Source organism: Pelophylax lessonae (genome assembly GCF_965119305.1).
Source record: "Pelophylax lessonae genome assembly, chromosome: 2".
In the NCBI taxonomy this organism is placed as follows: Eukaryota; Metazoa; Chordata; class Amphibia; order Anura; family Ranidae; genus Pelophylax; species Pelophylax lessonae.
Window position 1 is genome coordinate 35,850,509 of NC_138769.1, and position 20,698 is coordinate 35,871,206.

General features: G+C 46.5%; 1 protein-coding gene across 1 annotated transcript in view; it reads left to right on the forward strand.

Moving 5' to 3' along the window:
• Positions 1-20,698, forward strand: part of STYXL2 (serine/threonine/tyrosine interacting like 2) — a 159,879-nt gene that overhangs the window by 24,581 nt on the left and 114,600 nt on the right. Inside the window, exon 2 of the mRNA XM_082247011.1 lies at positions 14,250-14,381. Within this exon, the coding sequence (XP_082103137.1) occupies positions 14,272-14,381 (110 nt within the window). The 5' untranslated portion in view covers positions 14,250-14,271. The remainder of the gene's footprint in view (positions 1-14,249; positions 14,382-20,698) is intronic.

Below are 20,698 nucleotides of genomic sequence, written 5' to 3' on the forward strand. Positions count from 1 at the left end.
GGGGATCGCGGATCGATCCCCGCTGAGCAAACACGGATCCGCCTACGGAGGCGGACCGTGTGAAAGAGGCCTTACTGTGTATTCCTGTGTCAGGGAAATAAGGCTGCTGTCCTGCTATACGTCGCTGATCACCGCCATTACTAGTTTAAAAAAATAAAGATCAAATTCCAGTATATAAAAAAATAATTAAAAAATTCCAGTATATATATCCAATTTTATTATAGCTTTTATGGAAACCAATATAAACTTATTTGTTTTACCAAAGACATGGAGCAGAATACATTTTGGCCTAAATTCATGAAGAAATTTGATTTTAACATTTATGTTTTATAGCAGAAAGTAAAACAAATTTTTTTTCCAAATTATTTGCTCTTTTTTCATTTATAGCACAAAAATAAAAAATGCTGTGGTGATCAAATACCACCAAAAGAAAGCTCTATTTGTGGGAAAAAATTATACAAATTTTGTTTGGGTACAGCGTTGCACGACCGCGCAATTCAATTTGGATCCTTTCACACAGCCTTTCCGCCCGACTGACTCTGTTTTGCTCAACGGGCATCGATCCGACAATCCCCACTGAGCAGGGGGCCGACAGCTCTATCTCCGCTTACTTTGCAGAGACGAAGCTGTCAGATCCCCGCTCTCCTCTATGGGAGATCAGATGAAAACGGACCGCCTGTCCGTTTTCATCCGATCCGATCCTCCAGACGGATGGAAAATTGGGTTTCCTTCCGTCCAGATTTCACGGACAGGATTGGATCGGATAGCAGCTGGTGTCAGCGGACATGTCACCGCTGACATCCGTTGCTCCATAGGGATGCATGGAGCATCCGATCAGGTCCGCCTGAAAAAACTGACAGGCGGACCTGATTTAAAAGCTCGTGTGAAAGGGGCCTAAATGTAGAGAAGAGGCAAATAGCAAAAAATGGCCTGGTCATGAAGGGGGGCAGTTGTAAAATACCACGTTATGGTCTCCAAGGCCGCCTTTAATATTGATTGGACCCTGGGCAAATATTTTTTTGGGCCCTCCCAAATCCACTTATCAATTATTTGCAGGCAGTGGGGGCTCAAGGGGCAGCTGCTTTGAGCCCCACAACAATGACTGGGCCCGGGGCAGCTGTCCCTTTTGCCCTGTGTTAAAGACGGCCCTGATGGCCACTAGATGGAGCTGAGAAGCATGGGAAATGCATACATCTTTGTAACAAGAAATACAATGTAACAATTCTAGAGAATGCTTGGAGGAATTAGCAAATAAATGTAACCAATGGTTCGCTCAGAACGAATGTACATACAGATTTCCTAGACGAATAGCTATGCAAATTGTTTATAAATACCCCACAAAGTGCCGCTACTTAGTTATTTATGGAGGCTGACCACATGTCTTCAGGCCCTCTGACATTCCCTGTACAGACACAGATAGCAGGCCTTAGATCGAACGTTTGGTCTGGCTCTGTGTCCCCACAGTTTGTAATAAGACTCAGCAGAGAGGCCCCAACAGCAGCCACTTTGAAGGTTCTCCTTCCTATCTTCTTGATGGCCCTTCAGATGTCTTAAGCGACCATCGAAGACTGCTGATGAAATCCCTTCGGCGGCAGAGGGCCCGGGCAGTGTGCTGAGGATCTCTGAAGGCTTTAGAGGCAAAGCAAAGTCAGACTTTAAACTGAAAAATGAAAAGCTTTCTCTGCCCTCCGCAAAGGAGTCACAGATGTGTGAGAATTCTCGTAACACTGAAACATTTAGCTAGAACAGAAGGAAGATACGCATGCACACGCACCAAAGGCCCAAAACCTGACCTGCTGTGTCCTAGTAAATGAAATTTCAAGTATTGCGTGCCTGAGGGCATGGCAGGCAAAAGAAATTCTTAAACGGCAAGCAGAACAGGGTAAAACAAGTGATCATATATAAAATATAAAAGCAGTGTTTTGAAAAGTCTAACTGTTACAATGGTTTTCGTGAACCCAAGTAATATACTTTTTAAATGTGTTTCCTCTAGCACCGATTGCGCATCAGCAATAATGGAGTACTTTACCTTCCACTGACACCAATGATGGGGCACTATTCCTCCCACTGACACCAACAATGGGGCACTCTTCCTCCCACTGACACCAACAATGGGGCTCTGTTCCTCCCACTGACTCCAAGATAAGGCACTATTCCTTCCACTGACACCAATGATGGGGGCGTTATTACTTCCACTGACACCAACGATGGGACACTATTCCTCCTACTGACTCCAAGACGGGACACTATTCCTCCCACTGACATCAATGATGAGGCACTATTCCTTCCACTGACACCAATGATTGGGCATTATTCCTCCTACTGACACCAATGATGGGGAACTATTCCTCCCACTCACACCAATGATGGAGCACTATTCCTCCCACTGACACCAATGATGGTGCACTATTCCTCCCACTGACACCAACAATGTGGCACTATTCCTCCCACTGACACCAACGATGGTGCACTATTCCTCCCACTGACACCAACAATGGGGCTCTGTTCCTCCCACTGACTCCAAAATAAGGCACTATTCCTTCCACTGACACCAATGATGGGGCGCTATTACTTCCACTGACACCAACTATGGGGCACTATTCCTCCTACTGACTCCAAGACGGGACACTATTCCTCCCACTGACATCAATGATGAGGCACTATTCCTTCCACTGACACCAATGATTGGGCATTATTCCTCCTACTGACACCAGTGATGGGGCACTATTTCTGCCACTCACACCAATGATGGGGCACTATTCCTCCAACTGACACCAATGATGGGGCACTATTCATCCCACTGACACAAATGATGAGGCACTATTCCTCCCACTGACACCAACAATGGGGCACTATTCCTTCCACTGACACCATTGATGTGTCATCATTCTTCCCACTGACTCCAATGATGGGAAATTATTTTTCCACTGGCCTCAATGATGGGGCACTATTCCTCCCACTGACAGCAATGATGGGGCACTATTTCTCCCACTGATACCAATGATGGGGCACTGTTCTTCCTACTGACACAAATCATAAGGGCACTATTCCTCCTACTGGCACCAATGAAGGGGCACTATTCCTCACTGGCACCAATGAAGGGGCACTATTCCTCCCACTGACACCAATGATGGGGCACTATTGCTTCCACTAACCTCAATGATGAAGTACCATTTCTCCCACTGACACCAAAGATGGCGTACTATTCCTTCCAATGAGACCAATGATGGGGAACTATTTTCCCACTGACACAAATGATGGAGCATTATTGTGACGGGGGGGCAATGCAAGAGAGCAATTGAGAGACAGGGGCCTCTTAGCCCTACCTTTTCAACACAAGGCAATAGCATTCTGGTCTCAGGAAACCCCAGCTAAAAATTACTATTTCTACAATTCATAATACATTAGTGTGATGGTCAGTGGGAAGAATTCTCCTCACACCTGAGGTCATTGGGAAAAATTACCTCCTTACAGATAGCTAAAAAGATCAGTGGTGTCAGTGGGAACTTATCTTAGACAAAGAAATTGCTTATTGCTCATAGAACCTCTAGCAACCTCTGCAGGAACCCTCAAGGAGCCCCTAGAATCCTCTGGAGGAACCCGCAAGGAACCCCTAGCATCCTCTGGGGGAGCCCTAAAGGAACTCCTAGCAACCTCTAGAGGAACCCTCAAAGAACCCCTAGCAACCTTTGGAGGAACCCTGAAGGAACCCCTAGCAACTTCTGGAGGAACCCTCAAGGAACCCCTAGCATCCTCTAGAGGAATCCTCAAGGAACCCCCAGCAACCTCTGGAGGAACCTCAAGGAACCCCTAGCATCCTTTTGAGGAACCCTCAAGGAACCCCTAGCATCCTCTGGAGGAGCCCCCAAGGTACCTATAGCATCCTCTGGAGGAACCTTCAAGGAACCCCTAGCATCCTCTGGAGGAACCCTCAAGGAACCCCCAGCAACCTCTGGAGGAACCCTCAAGGAGCCCCTAGCATCCTTTTGGGGAACCCTCAAGGAACCCCTAGCATCCTCTGGAGGAACCCTCAAGGATCCCCTAGCATCCTCTGGAGGAGCCCCCAAGATACCTATAGCATCCTCTGGAGGAACCTTCAAGGAACCCCTAGCATCCTCTGGAGGAACCCTCAAGGAACCCCTAGCATCCTCTGGAGAAATGCTAGGGTTCCACGAGCCCTTGTTGAGGAACCCTTTCTAGAAGCGTCCTATAACAGGAAGTGTCTTCTTGTTCAAAGCTGTTATTTGCGAAAATACAAAAAATACAGCATCTGCAATAAATTTGACAAACCAAAAAGTTGCTGTATACAAGATTCAAAAGTATGAGGACAAGAAGTGTTTACATAGTAGGATCACCGCCTTTAAAAAAAAAAAAAAAGCTACAAGCTATTGAAAATGACTTTTGAATAAACATGGTAAAGCTTATATGAGATTTTAGTGATTACGTTCATATACTGTATACTTTTGGACACCGCAACTAAAATGTTAGCTCCTGTGGATTGACATTTTTTCATAGCCAAGTTTAAATCAGAAAAGAAAAAAATGTAACTCTCCTAGAGCAGTATAGGCTTTTATTCATGGATGGTCTTCTGCTGGACACTGCTATAAAGAACGGTCATTGGGTCACTTGTGGAGTCAAAAATAAAAAATCTAAAGGTTCCAAGCCTCTCATTTTTTTCTGCTGGTTCCTCTGCAAAGTCAGCATGAACTTAGAAAGATAAAAGTGATCTCGGCGTTGTTTCAATCCGCACTACCAGATCGCTTGTTACCGGTCGACTTTTTTTTTCGTGAGTTTGAGAAACCTCAGTTTTGCTTTACTCTCCCTTTCCTTTTTGCCAAAGACTTTCAGCATTTTCGTTTCTGATGTCTTGTAATCAGATAAAAGCGGGGAGAGATGAAACATCCGTCCGTGTAAGAGACTCATAAATAAGACAAGTGGCCGGACTACAGAGCGCCGGGCTGCGCCAACATCAGAGGCGTCAGATGTGTACGGAGATGAATATGGAGCAGGGCACGGGACGGCGGAATTTATCAGATACTTCTGAGAAAAAAAAAAAAAAACAATTTAATAAAGGAAAAAGAAGAAACTCTCTTAACCCTGGCTATGTACTTCTCACTCAAAGAGAAATCCAAGTTCTAAGATTTCACCCAGGTGAAGGGAAGGACTGAAAGTATCCATACATTGACTGTTTGAGAGAGCCAATTACTGCTTTGGGGTTCACTAAACTGAGTATGTGTGTGAAAAAATCAGATACAATTCATAGATGAGCTTGCAACCCCCGAAAAATGTGGTCTCTAAAGCAGAAGATCCAGGATAATATGGAAAATTGTTTTCCAAACTTACCCTAATTTTCCTTTCCTGGAGGCTTATCCAGTTGTCTATTTAGGTTTTGTGCTGCCCTAGGCCTTACTATGTTTGCGCACCCCCAAATTTAAATATGACCTACCCCTTCCTGTAAAGGCCACACCCTTTTCCGGTTTATGACCCGCCCTGTCATCTGTACACCACAGACCACAACCACAGTCTATCGGTGCCCATCAGCATAGCCTCATCAGTTCCCATAAGTTCAGCCTCATCAGTGCCGCCTTATTACTGCCCATTAGTGCAGCCTTATCAGTGCAGCATATCAGTGTGCCCTCATCAGTGGCTATCAGTACAGCCCCATCAGTGGCCACCAGTGTAGCCTATTAGTGCCCATTAGTGCAGCCTATCATACCGGCAGGTAGCAGTGTGACTGCTTTATGGGGGTGCCAGACTGATTTGCCTCCTGGACCCTGCCCTCTTGCCCAATTCGTCCCATAATACTGGCACTAAACTAAAAGTGTAGCGTAAGCCGGCAGGGACCTTTTTCGTGTGGGAGTCGGGAGGAGGCTGTTTTTTTTTCATGTGGTGTGCAGCTTTTTTGCTGCCCCCCTGCAAAGTGCCGCCCAGGGCCTGATACAGCACTGGGCTTATCATGCCAGCCTACCATTGGGGTGTACCTGACCCAATAGTAGGTTGACATGATGAACTTCTGGAAATGTATTAATGATACATTTTTCACCTGATAAAAGATATGCAATTCTATCCAGTGTGTGAGAGGGGCTTTGAGGTTGGTTCATTTTGGTGCCAAAGCACAAAACCCTACCCCCGCTCCAGCACTGCTAGAACACTGTCCCTCCTGCTGAGGCAGAACCTTCTGCTATCTTGTGCCCTGTTCCTTACCATAGGGCTGCACACAACATTCCAGGCCATAGACCCAAGGAAGGAACGTCCACACAAGAAGTAATTTTGCTGCACTTTGCTGGAAGTAATCAGGAAATGGCATTACAGTTACATCACATCGAAATGCATTCCAGAGTCACTTGAAATTACTCATTTAATCACATTTAGTGGACGGTCTGCAGTAGTCACAAGTGAAAGCATGTGTAGCACCTCAGTTGCCATCTCGCTTACAGTCTCTCCTTTACCCAGGGTTATTAGTACTCACAGCACTGTGCTCTCTGCCATCACCTCCTTGCTAGGTACATTTCTCCTGGTAACCTTCCAGGGAAGCAGCCTCACACAAGGATCTCCAGCCTGCCCTAAAAGGCCTTTTGCAATCTGCCCTAGCCCCTACCTCCATAAGGGACAGATTGACTGCAGCGGACTCCTCTGATCCACTCCTGCTCTTTCATGGCCTATGTATGATGGCTACATCCTAATACCTGTGGGGAGTCAGGCTCCAAGTGTGTGTGTGCATCCTGACCTGGCTTATAAATGGGTGACGACTCACCCCTGACATCACTGTGGGAGGGCTCCACCTAAAAGGGGCCTAACACCTGGTGTTACTACCTGCTGTACCAGAATTATTTTGGTCAAGAGCCACCTAATGGTGAAGTCGCTAACTGCACCTGTCTACAAGTCAGCTTTCTGATCCAGTCATAGCATAATTAAGTCCCTGACCTCCACTGCGGTTAAGCAGTAGAGCTTGGTCACCTCCCTGCCCCAGAGTCTAACTTAAAGTGGCACTAAATTATATATTTTTGTTGCAAAAATATTCCATACACATCCACTACCTTATGAGCCCCACAAGCAAATGGTATTTTTCATGAAACTGTGTCTTCTTGCTGTGTTTATCTGCCACCTTATGAGATCCTCTGTGAGCTCCCGAATCTCTCCTTACTCCGCTCACTTCCATTTGTTTTGAACAAGCAATGCATGTTAGTTGTGGTCAGGGCTTTTATTCATCGGGAAACCGGGGGAACACAGTTCCGGCACCTCCAGAATTGAATGTATGTAATGGCAAGGGATGCACGGGTGTGCTGGAGGGTCTGTTGATGCTGGCTAATAGGCAATCTATTGTTGCTGAAGGGGATCTATTTTTGCGGAGGATGGTGGTCTATAGTTGCTGGGGAGGTCTTCTGTTGATCATGGGGGATGTATTGTTACTGGGGTGGGTCTTAAGTTGCTGGTGGGTCAGTTGTTTCTGGGAGGGATTTACAGACATCCCAACCTGCAAAAACTAATTTCAGGGAGGTGGCAAAGTCATTTCAGGGAGGTGAGCCCCCCCCCACACGCCGCTGCCCCCCCCACGCACGCCTGCGCCGCACCCCCCCCCCCCCTTTCCAATTTAACACTACCAGAGAATAATGAAATGAAATGTAATCAGTATACCTGGTCACTGGTGCTGGTCACTGATGCTGGTACTGGTCACTGATGCTGGTACTGTTCACTGGTGCTGGTACTGTACTGGTCTGGTAACTAGTGTGGGTACTGGTCACTGGTGCTGTACTGGACACTGGTGCTGGACACTGATGCTGGTGCTGGACACTGATGCTGGTACTGGACACTGATGCTGGTACTGGTCACTGGTGCTGGTACTGGCCACTGGTGCTGGTACTGGTCACTGCTGCTCGTATTGGCCTGGTCACTGGTGCTGGTACTGGCCTGGTCACTGGTGCTGGTACTGGCCTGGTCACTGGTGCTGGTACTGGCCTGGTCACTGGCCTGGTCACTGGTACTGGTGCTGGTACTGGCCTGGTCACTGGTGCTGGTACTGGCCTGGTCACTGGTGCTGGTCACTGGTGCTGGTACTGGCCTGGTCACTGGTGCTGGTACTGGCCTGGTCACGGGTTCTGGTACTGGCCTGGTCACTGGTGCTGGTACTGGCCTGGTCACTGGTGCTGGTACTGGCCTGATCACTGGTGCTGGTACTGGCCTGGTCAATGGTGCTGGTACTGGCCTGGTCACTGGTGCTGGTACTGGTGCTGGTACTGGCCTGGTCACTGGTGCTGGTACTGGCCTGGTCACTGGTGCTGGTACTGGTCACTGATGCTGGTACTGGTCACTGGTGCTGGTACCGGCCACTGGTGCTGGTACTGGTCACTGGTGCTCGTATTGGCCTGGTCACCGGTGCTGGCCTGGTCACTGGTGCTGGTACTGGCCTGGTCACTGGTGCTGGTACTGGCCTGGTCACTGGTGCTGGTACTGGCCTGGTCACTGGTGCTGGTACTGGTCACTGGTGCTGGTACTGGTCACTGGTGCTGGTGTTGGTACTGGCCTGGTCACTGGTGCTGGTACTGGCCTGGTTACTGGTGCTGGTACTGGCCTGGTCACTGGTGCTGATACTGGTCACTGGTGCTGGTACTGGTGCTGGTCACTGGTGCTGGTACTTGCCTCTTCACTGGTGCTGGTACTGGCCTGGTCACTGGTGCTGGTACTGGTCACTGGTGCTGGTACTGGTGCTGGTACTGGCCTGGTCACTGGTGCTGGTACTGGCCTGGTCACTGGTGCTGGTACTGGCCTGGTCACTGGTGCTGGTACTGGTACTGGCCTGGTCACTGGTGCTGGTACTGGCCTGGTCACTGGTGCTGGTACTGGTCACTGGTGCTGGTACTGGCCACTAGTGCTGGTACTGGCCTCTTCACTGGTGCTGGTACTGGCCTGGTCACTGGTGCTGGTACTGGTGCTGGTACTGGCCTGGTCGCTGGTGCTGGTCACTGGTGCTGGCCTGGTCACTGGTGCTGGTACTGGTACTGGTCTCAGGTGCTGGCTCTCTGGTGCTGCTCTCAGGTTAGGTCACTGTGTCTGTCACAGGCACGCGCCAAAATGCCTCCTGGAGTAGAAGATGTGGCTGTAGTAGAGAGCAAAGCCGCTGCTTGCTCTCTGCAGCTCCTCCCACAGGCGGAGTGCATGACTCATATCTTCGGCTCCGACAACAGGATTTCTCTGTGCAGGCTCAGCTTGCTGACAGCTGACACACTCTTCTGCCTGCATCGATGAGTCATCTCATCTGACTCACACACACAGCCGGGATATTGCCCTGAGCTCGCGGGTGTCCGTGAGCTCAGGGCAGAAAGCGGGAGTCTCCCGCGACTTGCGGGAGACTTGAGATGTCTGGATTTATTGTTTAGGGAGAGGTCTTTGCCGCTTGCTGCTGGAGGGTCTATTGATGCTGGCTACTGGGTAATCTAGTATTGCTGGAGGGGATCTATTTGAGAGAATCTATTGTTGCTGGGGAAGTCTGTTGTTGTTGGTGGGGTATCTATTGTGGCTGGGGTGGGTCTTATGTTGCAGGGCATCAATCATTGCTGGGAGGGATCTACTGTTGAGGGAGGGGTCTAATGTTGCTGGCTGCTGGAGAGTCTATTGATGCTGGCTGTTGGAAGTCCATTGTTGCAGGGGTGTAACTATTGTCGCTGGGGTTTCCATTGTTTCTAGATCTATTATATTGCCTTTCTTTTTATTGTTAATTCTCTAAAAGGTGTGGTACTGGGAGGTGGGTAAGAGGTGAAACCAAGGAACGGTGTTCGGAGGTGGGTAGGGGACGGAGTCAAGGGGTGACTCAGAAGGGAGGAGTTCCTGCACCTATTCTCTGAGAAAAAAAGCCCTGGTTGTGGTCATGCACACTACAAATCCCATAGTCCATCTCAGACATGAAGAAGAGAGGGTGGCCATGCTCCTACATACAGTGGAACCTTGGACAACAATCTTAGCCCCCTTCTAACAGGAAGTCGAATCACAGCTGCACAAAAAAAAAAAGAATTGGAGATTTAGGGGAGCAATAGAAAGGTTTTTTTTAGAGTTAAGAATGCATGCTTAAATATATATAAAAAAATCCAAAAAGCAAAAAAAAAAATAAATAAATAAATAAAAAACAAGAGTTTAGTGTCACTTTAAGCAGGCCAAGTATTCGTATAGAAATTCTCAGTACATTCGAGGAAGTGACGAACGTTGTTTCTAAATACTTCAAAAATGTAATTAACATTTACGTTTGGAAGGAATGTGCTTTCCTGGATGAAAACCACATTCACTGTTTGAAATGTGCTCATTTGTGTAAAACTTTCCACCCTGTTCCTTTGAATGTCCTTGTTACTGCGGTTGAAAATGAATGCCCATTTGACCCTGGTAAGCATTAGAAAATTACAATCAAATGTATGCTAGTGTATGGCCTGTTTTACCCTTTCCAAATAATTGATGATACAAAAGGTCAACCACACAGAAAAATTAGCTCTGCCTCCGTACCTCTGCTGCCCATGAGATATCAGTCTCAGCAGCTAGGCTTCTGTTCGCCTTCCATACCATTAAAATAGGCATAAATGCTGGAGTCCTTCTATGATCCTTATTATGCCTAATTGGTTAAAGGACAAGTTATCCAGACTATCACCGTGACCAATAAGAAGCTTATGCATTTCAGCAAAAGCCTTAATCAAAGCTAAGAATAAGGCTTTTGCCGAAATGCGTTGGGGTCCTGTTTATCTTTTGGATACTTGCCTTTTAATCCATAAAGCATAATAAGGATCATACAGTATCTCACAAAAGTGAGTACACCCCTCACATTTTTGTAAATATTTTATTATATCTTTTCATGTGACAGCACTGAAGGAATGATACTTTGCTACAATGTAAAGTAGTGAGTGTACAGCTTGTATAACAGTGTAAATTTGCTGTCCCCTCAAAATAACTCAACACACAGCCATTAATGTCTAAACCGCTGGCAACAAAAGTGAGTACAAAAGTCCAAATTGGGCCCAAAGTGGCAATATTTTGTGTGGCCACCATTATTTTCCAGCGCTGCCTTAACCCTCTTGGGCATGGAGTTCACCAGAGCTTCACAGGTTGCCACTGGAGTCCTCTTCCACTCCTCCATAATGACATCACGGAGCTGGTGGATGTTAGAGACCTTGCGCTCCTCCACCTTTGAGGATGCCCTACGAATGCTCAGTAGGGTTTAGGTCTGGAGACATGCTTGGCCCGTTCATCACCTTTACCCTCAGCTTCTTTAACAAGGCAGTGGTCGTCTTGGAGGTGTATTTGGGGTCGTTATCATGTTGGAATACTGCCCTGTGGCCCAGTCTACGAAGGTAGGGGGTCATGTTCTACTTCAGTATGTCACAGTACATGTTGGCATTCATGGTTCCCTCAATGAACTGTAGCTCTCTAGTGTCGGCAGCACTCATGCAGCCCCAGATCATGACACTCCCACCACCATGCTTGACTGTGGGCAAGACACACTTGTCTTTGTACTCCTCACCTGGTTGCCGCCACACACGCTTGACACCATCTGGACCAATCTTGGTTTATCTTGGTCACATCAGACCACAGGACATTGTTCCAGTAATACATGTCCTTAGTCTGCTTGTCTTCAACAAACTATTTGCAGGATTTCTTGTGCATCATCTTTAGAAGAGGCTTCCTTCTGGGACGAGGCCAATTTGATGTAGTGTGCGGCGCATGGTCTGAGCACTGACAAGCTGACCCCCACGCCTTCAACCTCTGCAGCAATGCTAGCAGCACTCATACGTCTATTTCCCAAAGACAACCTCTGGATATGAGGTTTAGCATGTGCACTCAACTTCTTTGGGCGACCATGGCGAGGCCTGCTCTGAATGGAACCTGTCCTGTTAAAACCGCTGTATAGTCTTGGCCACCATGCTGCAGCTCAGTTTTAGGGTCTTGGCAATCTTCTTATAGCCTCACCATCTTTATGTAGAGCAACAATTCTTTTTTTCAGGTCCTCAGAGAGTTCTTTGCCATGAGGTGCCATATTAAACTTCCAGTGACCAGTATGAGAGAGTGAGAGCAATAACACCAAATTTAACACACCTTCTTCCCATTCACACCTGAGACCTTGTAACCCTAACAAGTCACATGACACCGTGGAGGGAAAATGGCTAATTGGGCCCAATTTGTACATTTTAACTTAGGGGTGTACTCACTTTTGTTGCCAGCGGTTTAGACAATAATGGCTGTGTGTTGAGTTATTTTGAAGGGACAGCAAATTTACACTGTTATACAAGCTGTACACTCACTACTTTACATTGTAGCAAAGTGTCATTTCTTCAGTGTTGTCACATGAAAACATATAATCAAATATTTACAAAACTTGTGAGGGGTGTACTCACTTGTGTGAGATACTGTAGATGCACTCCAGAATTTGTATCAATTTTAATGATACCCGACCTATAACTTTTCAAAGTTGATGATAATTTTTGTCTGTTTTTGACACTTCACTTCAATAATGAAACTGGTGAACTTGGGTTAATGATAAATTGGAGAAATTAATAGGTCGAGGATCTCATGTGCATGGACTAAGACAGATTCACCTAATTGCTCCCATGGGGATCATTAATCAGACAGATTAGTAAACAAGTTCACACGCTTTATGGGGTACTTTGTGTTGTCAAAGATCATTCAGATGGTGCCTGCATGCTTGAACGCCATCCTATGCCTATGGCCACCTTTAACCACTTGCCGACCACTCACATTGAGCGTATTGCGGCAAAGTGGTTCGTTATCGTCCAGCGACGTAGACCTAGAACATTAACCCCTTGATCACCAATAAAAGGTAATCCCTTCCCTGCCAGTGTCATTTTTAAAGTAACAGTGCATATTTAAAGCACTGATTACTGTAGTAATGTCACTGGTACCCCCAAAAATGTCAGTCAAGGGTCAGCTCTGTCCGCCGCAATGTCGCAGTCCCGCAAAAAAAAACGCAGATCAACCGCTAGATCGCCGCGATTACTAGTTAAAAAAAAAACAATAAAAATTACATAAATTTCCCGTAGTTAGTAGCTGCGGTAACTTTTGCGCAAACCAATCAAAATACGCTTATTGCGATTTTTTTTTACCAAAAGTATGTAGCGGAAAACAAATTAGCCTAAAATGTTAAAAAATGTTGATTTTTACATTTTTTTGGGGGAATTTCATATAAAAAAAAGTGAAAAATATTGTTATTTTTTCAAAATTGTCGTTTTTTTTTTGTTTATAGCGCAAAAAGTAAAAATCGCACAGGTGATCAAATACCACCAAAAGAAAGCTCTATTTGTGGGGAAAAAAAGGACATAAATTTAATTTGGGTACACCGTTGCACGACCGCGCAATTGTCAGTTAAAGCAACGCAGTGCCGAATCGCAAAATATGGCCTGGTCAGGAATGGGGTAAAATCTTCCGGTCTTAAAGCGGTTAAAAATACGCTCATTGAGAATTTTTTTTGTCAAAGACATGTAGCTAAATATATTTTGGCCTAAATATTTGACAAAAATTGAATATATTGGATATTTTTTAACTGTCAAGGTAGAAAAATATTGTTATTTTTTCAAAATTGTCGCTTTTTTTTTATTAATATCATAAAAAATGAAAAGCGCAGAGGTGATAAAATACTGCCAAAAGAAAGCTCTGTTTGTGGGAAAAAAAGGACGTAAATTTCATTTGGGTACGGCATTGCATGACCGCGCAATTGTCAGTTAAAGTCGCACATTGCCGAATCGCAAAAAGTGGCCTGGATTTAAAGCAGGAAAATCCTCCGGTGGTAAAGTGGTTAAAGTCAACCTATGCTTTGCCTATGCAGGTATATAAAGGAAGGGGGCGGGAATAGTGGTGACATCGTTGCCCAAATATGGCCATGTGGCCACATTTAGGAAATAATGTAAGGCTCCTTTCCCTACCTTTTTGCTTATGTGGGATTTCTGACCATGTAGGTGAATGGGCCAGGTGACGTCATTAGTTGGTAAGGATGCTTCCTTAGCAGCCAATGACAGCCGGAAGCTGTCACTTTCATCCACTTCGAACAACCGAAACATACTGTATACAGACAAACATCCGAACAACCCTTGTTTGGTCCAAACTTATGTTTGGACCCAGGATTGAGGTCATCCCTAATGACTGTGTATGCTGGTAAATTTGCTGTAGATATCTATACAATCTTAGCTTTTTATTTCCTAATCCTTTCTTTAAGACTCTCAGATCACCTTTACGTTTAAACTCTAAACTTCATTCTTTTTCTTTAGGTTGATTAATCTGCCAATCACAATGGCAACAGCCCCAGATGAGGAAAAGGAGCAAGTTGTACCTGATAAAAATGATGATGATGATGTTTTGTCTGTCCAAGCACGCTACCTGCGTAGCCCATCGCCTACCAAGTGAGTACCAAATTTACATGCCACCATATTCATCCTGCGGGTAAAGTTGGCCAATTAGCTACCCGAGAAGAGTGATTGGTTTGGTTGTACGCTGTTATTACTCCTTCATATTTTATAGTTAATAGGGTTTTTAACTTTTTTTTTGCTAAAGGCCCGTCTTTAGGCCTAGACCTCACCCAGCTCCCATTCTTCTGTCTAATAAAAGAAGAATGGTACACAGTGAGACATTTACATTGGAAAATAAATAGGTAGCCTTATGGGACTTAGTCCTAAAATGATGGTCAAGTCAAGCCCCTTTACAAGGTTAAGCCAGTTTAAAGGACCCACCAAGGAGAATTTTATGGCTAATAATCATACTAGTGGGTATCTTGTGGTTTCTGCTCTTAGAGAGGATTTTCACTTTTACAATAGCTGACAGCTTCACTTTCTAAAAAAAAAAAAAATGTTATAACCGACAAAACACCTTGGCTTGGCTTGTCGCTTTATTTATAGTTTTGTAATGGTTGCATTTGCATTTTTTGGCACAGAGATCATTTTTTTACTCAAATTAAGGGGATTTGGCAGGGCACTTGCTGGGATTTTGCAGGAAAAAGTTGTATTAAAGAACTTTATTTGGCAACAGTCATTTCATTGGACCACAGCCCACCGTTATATAGACAACTAACAGACACACACATACCATATAGTATATATCATCTTTAGTCCAGTGTTCCCTAAACTGTGGCCCTTTTGCTTGCCTTTAAATGGGGAACTATTTCCACTGACACCAACAATGCAGTATTATTTCTCCCACTGACACAAACGATGGGGCATTATTCCTCCCACTGACACCAATGAAGGGGCACTATTCCTCCCACTGACACCAATGATGGGGCACTATTCCTCCCACTGACATCAATAATGGGGCACTATTCCTCCCACTGACATCAATGAAGGGGCACTATTCCTCCCACTGACACCAACAGTGGAGTATTATTTCTCCCACTGACACAAACGATGAGGCACTATTCCTCTCGTTGACATCAATGATGGGGCACTATTTCTCCCACTGACACCAATGATGGGGCACTATTCCTCCTACTGACATCAATAATGGGGCACTATTCCTCCCACTGACATCAATGATGGGGCATTATTCCTCCCACTGACACCAATGATGGGGCACTATTGATCTTTTATTGAAAAGAATCAAGCAACATATTTTATACAAAAGTAAAAAACAGAACTATAGTACAATATTCCAACAAAAAAAACAAAGGAATTCACATCCATGTGCAGAATATATACAATATATACATAATCCACTTCCAACATTCTTAGAAAACTATTTACATAAAGCAGCAGAGAGGGCCTAAGAGGCACAACCCATCACCTATGTATGCAGCCATTTATCAAAAACTGAGCATTAAGAAAAAATCTAGGGTGATAAGAGACAGAAAGCCACACCCGGGAAAGAGACTCCTGGCAGTCAGGGAGGCTTGAAACCCCTCCACGCCTTCAGCCAAGCCCTCTGACCCCACTTGTCTCTCTCAAGCGCCCGAATCTTCCCCACCTCATGCAGAATGTCACACACCACCACCTGAACAGGAAGGATTTTACGCCGAAGGGTGACCTGACACCGTGCGTTCCATGTGTAATAACGGACTACTAAACTAACTAAAAAAAGTGTATCCAAACAAAAGCCCCCACCAGTATTGAATGCTCCGTACACCCACTCAGCATAACCCAGCCTGGAGAGGAAAGGAACACCGAGGGCCCGCCCAACCTGTTTGTATACTTCTATGTTAAAAGGGCAACGAAGCAGAAAATGGTCCATAGTCTCCTCCTCACCTGCACATTCCTCCCGAGGACAACCACGATCCATCCCACTGCGGAATTTCAAATTGCCCCGAACATAGAGCCTCCCGTGGAAGCACAACCAGGCCAGATCCCTGAATTTAAGGGGGACTCTAGCCAAATTAATCAATCTTAACCCTTCCCTCAAAATTGGGCCTGGGCAATCCCTTAAGGCCAGTGGGTCATGAAAGACTTCACTCAAGACTCGGCTCATAAGGACTTTCCTCGGAGCGGATCTGAGATCTTCAGCCGACAGTCGCCACTGCCGCAGCAACTTCAGACACGGAGCGACATAGGCTGGGAGCTGACCACGATGACCCCTGAGATTCTTCACTTGGCCACCTTCTTCCCAAAGTCGCAGAAAAGGCCTAAACCAAGATCTAAACATGCCTGCCCATCCAGGAGGTTCCACTGCAAGCATACTACCAATGTTAAACTTGAGAAATAGCAGTGAAAAGAAAAGAACGGGGTTGACCATACCTAAGCCACCCTCCCTCCTGGATAGATAGGTGACATTCCTCTTGATGGGGTTCAGTCTGTTCCCCCACAGCATCTGGAAGAACACACTATAGATCCTAGCATAGAGAGACACTGGCAAGATGCAGACAGGGCTGACATACAAGAAGATCGGTATCAGGTAAGTCTTAATCAGATCAACCCTTTCCCTCAGAGATAACTTCCATCTCTTCCAGCTGACCACCTTAGTATTGGCAACTTCCAGCCTGCCTTCCCAGTTTTTGAGGCCATAATCGCCAGGTCCAAATTCAATGCCTAATATCTTAATTTTTTCCTGGGGCACTGGAAAAGTGTCCGGGAGATCAAACCCCTCACCTTCCTTTCCCATCCAAAAAACTTCACTCTTTTCCTGATTGATCTTGGAGCCTGATGCTTCAGAGTACCGTGATGTCAGAGAGACCACCTCCTCCGCTTCATCTGTCCCAGTGACAATCACTGACACATCATCCGCATAGGCAACAACCCTCAAAGGCGGCTCACCCGGGATTCCCACTGGTACCCCACACAACATGCTGCTCTCTAGCCTCCTGATGAAGGGGTCGATTGCAAACACATAGAGCAGGGGACTCAGCGGACAACCCTGGCGCACCCCAGAACCAACCTCAAAGGACTGTCCAACCCAACCATTAACAAGAGGGAAGCTTTCTGCCCCCTTATACAAAACTTTTAACCAATCGACAAAACCACCCGGCAGACCGTACTTACTAAAGAGCAACCACAGGTACTCATGGTTGACACGATCGAAAGCCTTTGCCTGATCCAATGCCAGTAGATACTTTCCCCAGCCTGCAGCCCTGCACTGCTCCAAGGCCTCCCGGACAGCTAAAACCGCTGTGAAGGTGCTCCTACCCTGGATCGAACAGTGCTGATGGCGAGAAAGCAAAGACTCTGCTACTGCCGATAGGCGCCAGAAAATTATCTTCGCCAGCACCTTTCTATCGACATTGAGAAGGCTGATGGGGCGCCAATTCTCAATCATCGAAGGATCTTTACCTTTTGAAAGAAGAATCACAGCTGAGTGTCTCATGGAAGGGGGAAGCACCCCCTCAGCAAGACAACTGTTAAAAATCTCTACCAAATGTGGGGCCAGAATAGACTTAAAGGCTTTGTAAAACTCAGCCGTCAGACCATCCGGTCCAGGTGACTTCTTGATGGCAAGCTGTTCAATTGCCCTCGTCACCTCTTCAACTGTGATCTCTTCTGTCAAATTCATCAAAGGGACATCTCCACCATTTAGACCTGGAATAGAGTCCAAAAAGCTTTCCATCTTGTCTCGGTCAAGCTCCTTCCTCCCAAGAAGTTCAGCATAAAAAGACCTCACGACCTCCAGGATCCCTGACCTGGACTTTGTCAAGGAACCTGTACTATCCTTAAGGCCAACGACCATCTTAACAGCTACACCCTGTTTGCAGTTCTGGTAAGGGTCAGGCGAGTGGTATTTCCCATAGTCCCGCTCCAGAACCAAAGAGGTATGCCGGTCATATTGACACTTCCTGAGGAGGATTTTCACTTCAGAGATTGCCCCAGGATCTCCTCCTCTCGAGACAAGAATATCCAACTTCCTCCGCAAACGTTGGTAGGTCATGTATCTATTAAACTGTTTTTTATTGGCTAGGCCCCTGAAGAATCCAGCAATCCTCTTTTTGGTCAGCTCCCACCACTCAGCCTTGCTGCTACAAAAGTCCAGGATGGTCACCTGTGCCTGAAAGAATTCCTCAAAGGATTGTCTAACATGTTCTTCCTCAAGGAGAGTCGAATTTAATCTCCAGATGCCTTTGCCCCTCTGAGGGAAATCTGAAGCATTCAAGACCACAGATAGCATACAGTGATCAGAGAACTCCACCGCCTGCACCACTGGGGGTGAGAAAGCAGAGGCCTCCTTCAAAAAAAACCTATCTATCCTACTCTGACTATTACCTCGATGAAAGGTGAACCCTGTGTCATCCGGGAGGTGCTTAATGTGCACATCCACAAGACCAGCATCCCTAACCATACTATTTAAAAAAACGCTATCATATCCCAGCCGGTCATTGAAGTCCTTCCTGTCCTTGGGCCTAGTCACAGTATTAAAGTCACCTCCAAAAACCACTTGCCGGGATGTAAAAAGAAATGGCTTGATCCTTGTAAAAAGGCATTTCCTGTCCCACTTTGTGTGCGGCCCATAGATATTAATTAGGCGCAGGTCCTGCCCTCCCACAAGAACGTCTAAGACCATACATCTCCCAATCTCCACCTCAATAACCCGCCGGACAGTTACCATGCCGGTTTTAAACAACACCGCCACCCCGCCGTAAGGCTCGGCCGCAAGAGACCAGTAAGATGGACCATACCTCCACTCTCTCTTGGCCATATGAATATCTGCCAAGGAGGTGAGCCTAGTCTCCTGCAAAAATAAAATTTCAGCATCTAATTGGCTGAACAAAAATAAGGCCATAGAACGAGCTCTTACCGACTTAATGCTGGCGACATTTATTGTCACCACTTTTAACGGAGGGGGAACCGCCATTTGGGTTATTGGGTGGATTGCTTCTTAGCTCCCCTCTGCTGCTCATCACCAGAAGCCTCTCTCTTTCTTGAAGCCTCCTCCAACTCCATTTCAATTTCTGAATTCTGCTCAGAAGAATCCCCAGATGAGGAGATATCCCAAGCAGAAGCCCTAGAACGGTTGGAGACAGTCACTGAGGCATCCTGTCCCTGTTCCGTCCTCACCGTCTGTCTCTTCCGCCTCACAACCTTCCTTCTCTCCTCCAGGTACTGAAGGTCAGATTCAGAGATGCTTTCATCTCTTGTTTTCTTCTTCTTCTTTGAAGTCTTCACAGAAGACTTCTTTACAGAGGAAGCCGCAGCAGCACCCTTTTTGGTACCCTCTACCACTCCTGGTGGGTGGGGGGCTTCTTTAAGGTCACACTTAGGAAGGGAAGACTGATCGGGAATAACTGACTCAGGGGGCACAGACTTGGCAGATTCTGACACAAGAGGAGCCGGTACAGTAGGCTGGGGGGACACAGGGACAGACACAGAAGGAAAACTTACAGATACAGGAGGGGTGGGCACAGGGACTAGGGAGGGATCCTGCACAAGACCAGGGGGGTCAGTCACCGCAGAGGAGGGTGGTACACCAGGGGCCTCATCCTCCATCCTGTCCAGCCTTAAGAGGTCATCTATCACCTCTCTATCCATATTATGCCAGGCTTCAGGACATCGGCTGTAGGGGTGGCCAAGGCGCAGGCACAGGTTGCACCTTATCGCCTGGGTGCAGTCCCTGGCCACATGACCCTGTCCCCGACACACTGAACAGATCAGTGCTGAACAAGAGGAGCTAAAATGCCCCTTTTCTCCACAGCGGTGACACAGTTTTGGCTGACCGGGATAAAAAATAGTCATCCTATCCCTCCCTATAAAAGCAGAGGAGGGCAGGTGACGGACAACATTCCCATCCCTAGCCAACCTGACCGTTACCGACCAACCCCCGGTCCAGATGCCACGCTCATCATGAATTTTATCCGGCCTGGTCAAAACATCCCCATAATTTCTCAACCAGACCTCTAAGTCCCGAGCAGGAACACTCTCATTTGTAAGGACAATAGTAATTTTCTTCACTGTTGACCTTTGGGAAACTGCCACTGGCACCAGACCTTCCCATTCGGGTCTTGACCTGCACCGAGCCATATATCGTTCCCAGAACAAGTCAAGACCCTCTGGTCTGGTGAAACTAACTGTGTATTCCCGGCTTCCAGCCACATGTATCAGGGCATATAGGTCATTAGCCCCAAAACCCATATCTAAGATCAGGTCCACCACCATACGCCTTGCTAGAGGGACTGCACCACCTTCCCATTTAAGGAGGACTACGTTCCGCCTTGGACCCCCAGCGGAAGCCATAGATCCAATACCAGATCCAATGGTGCTCATAGTGGCAGCCCGCGAGGGAAAACCCTGATTAGAAGCAGAGCTCCTCCTTGATT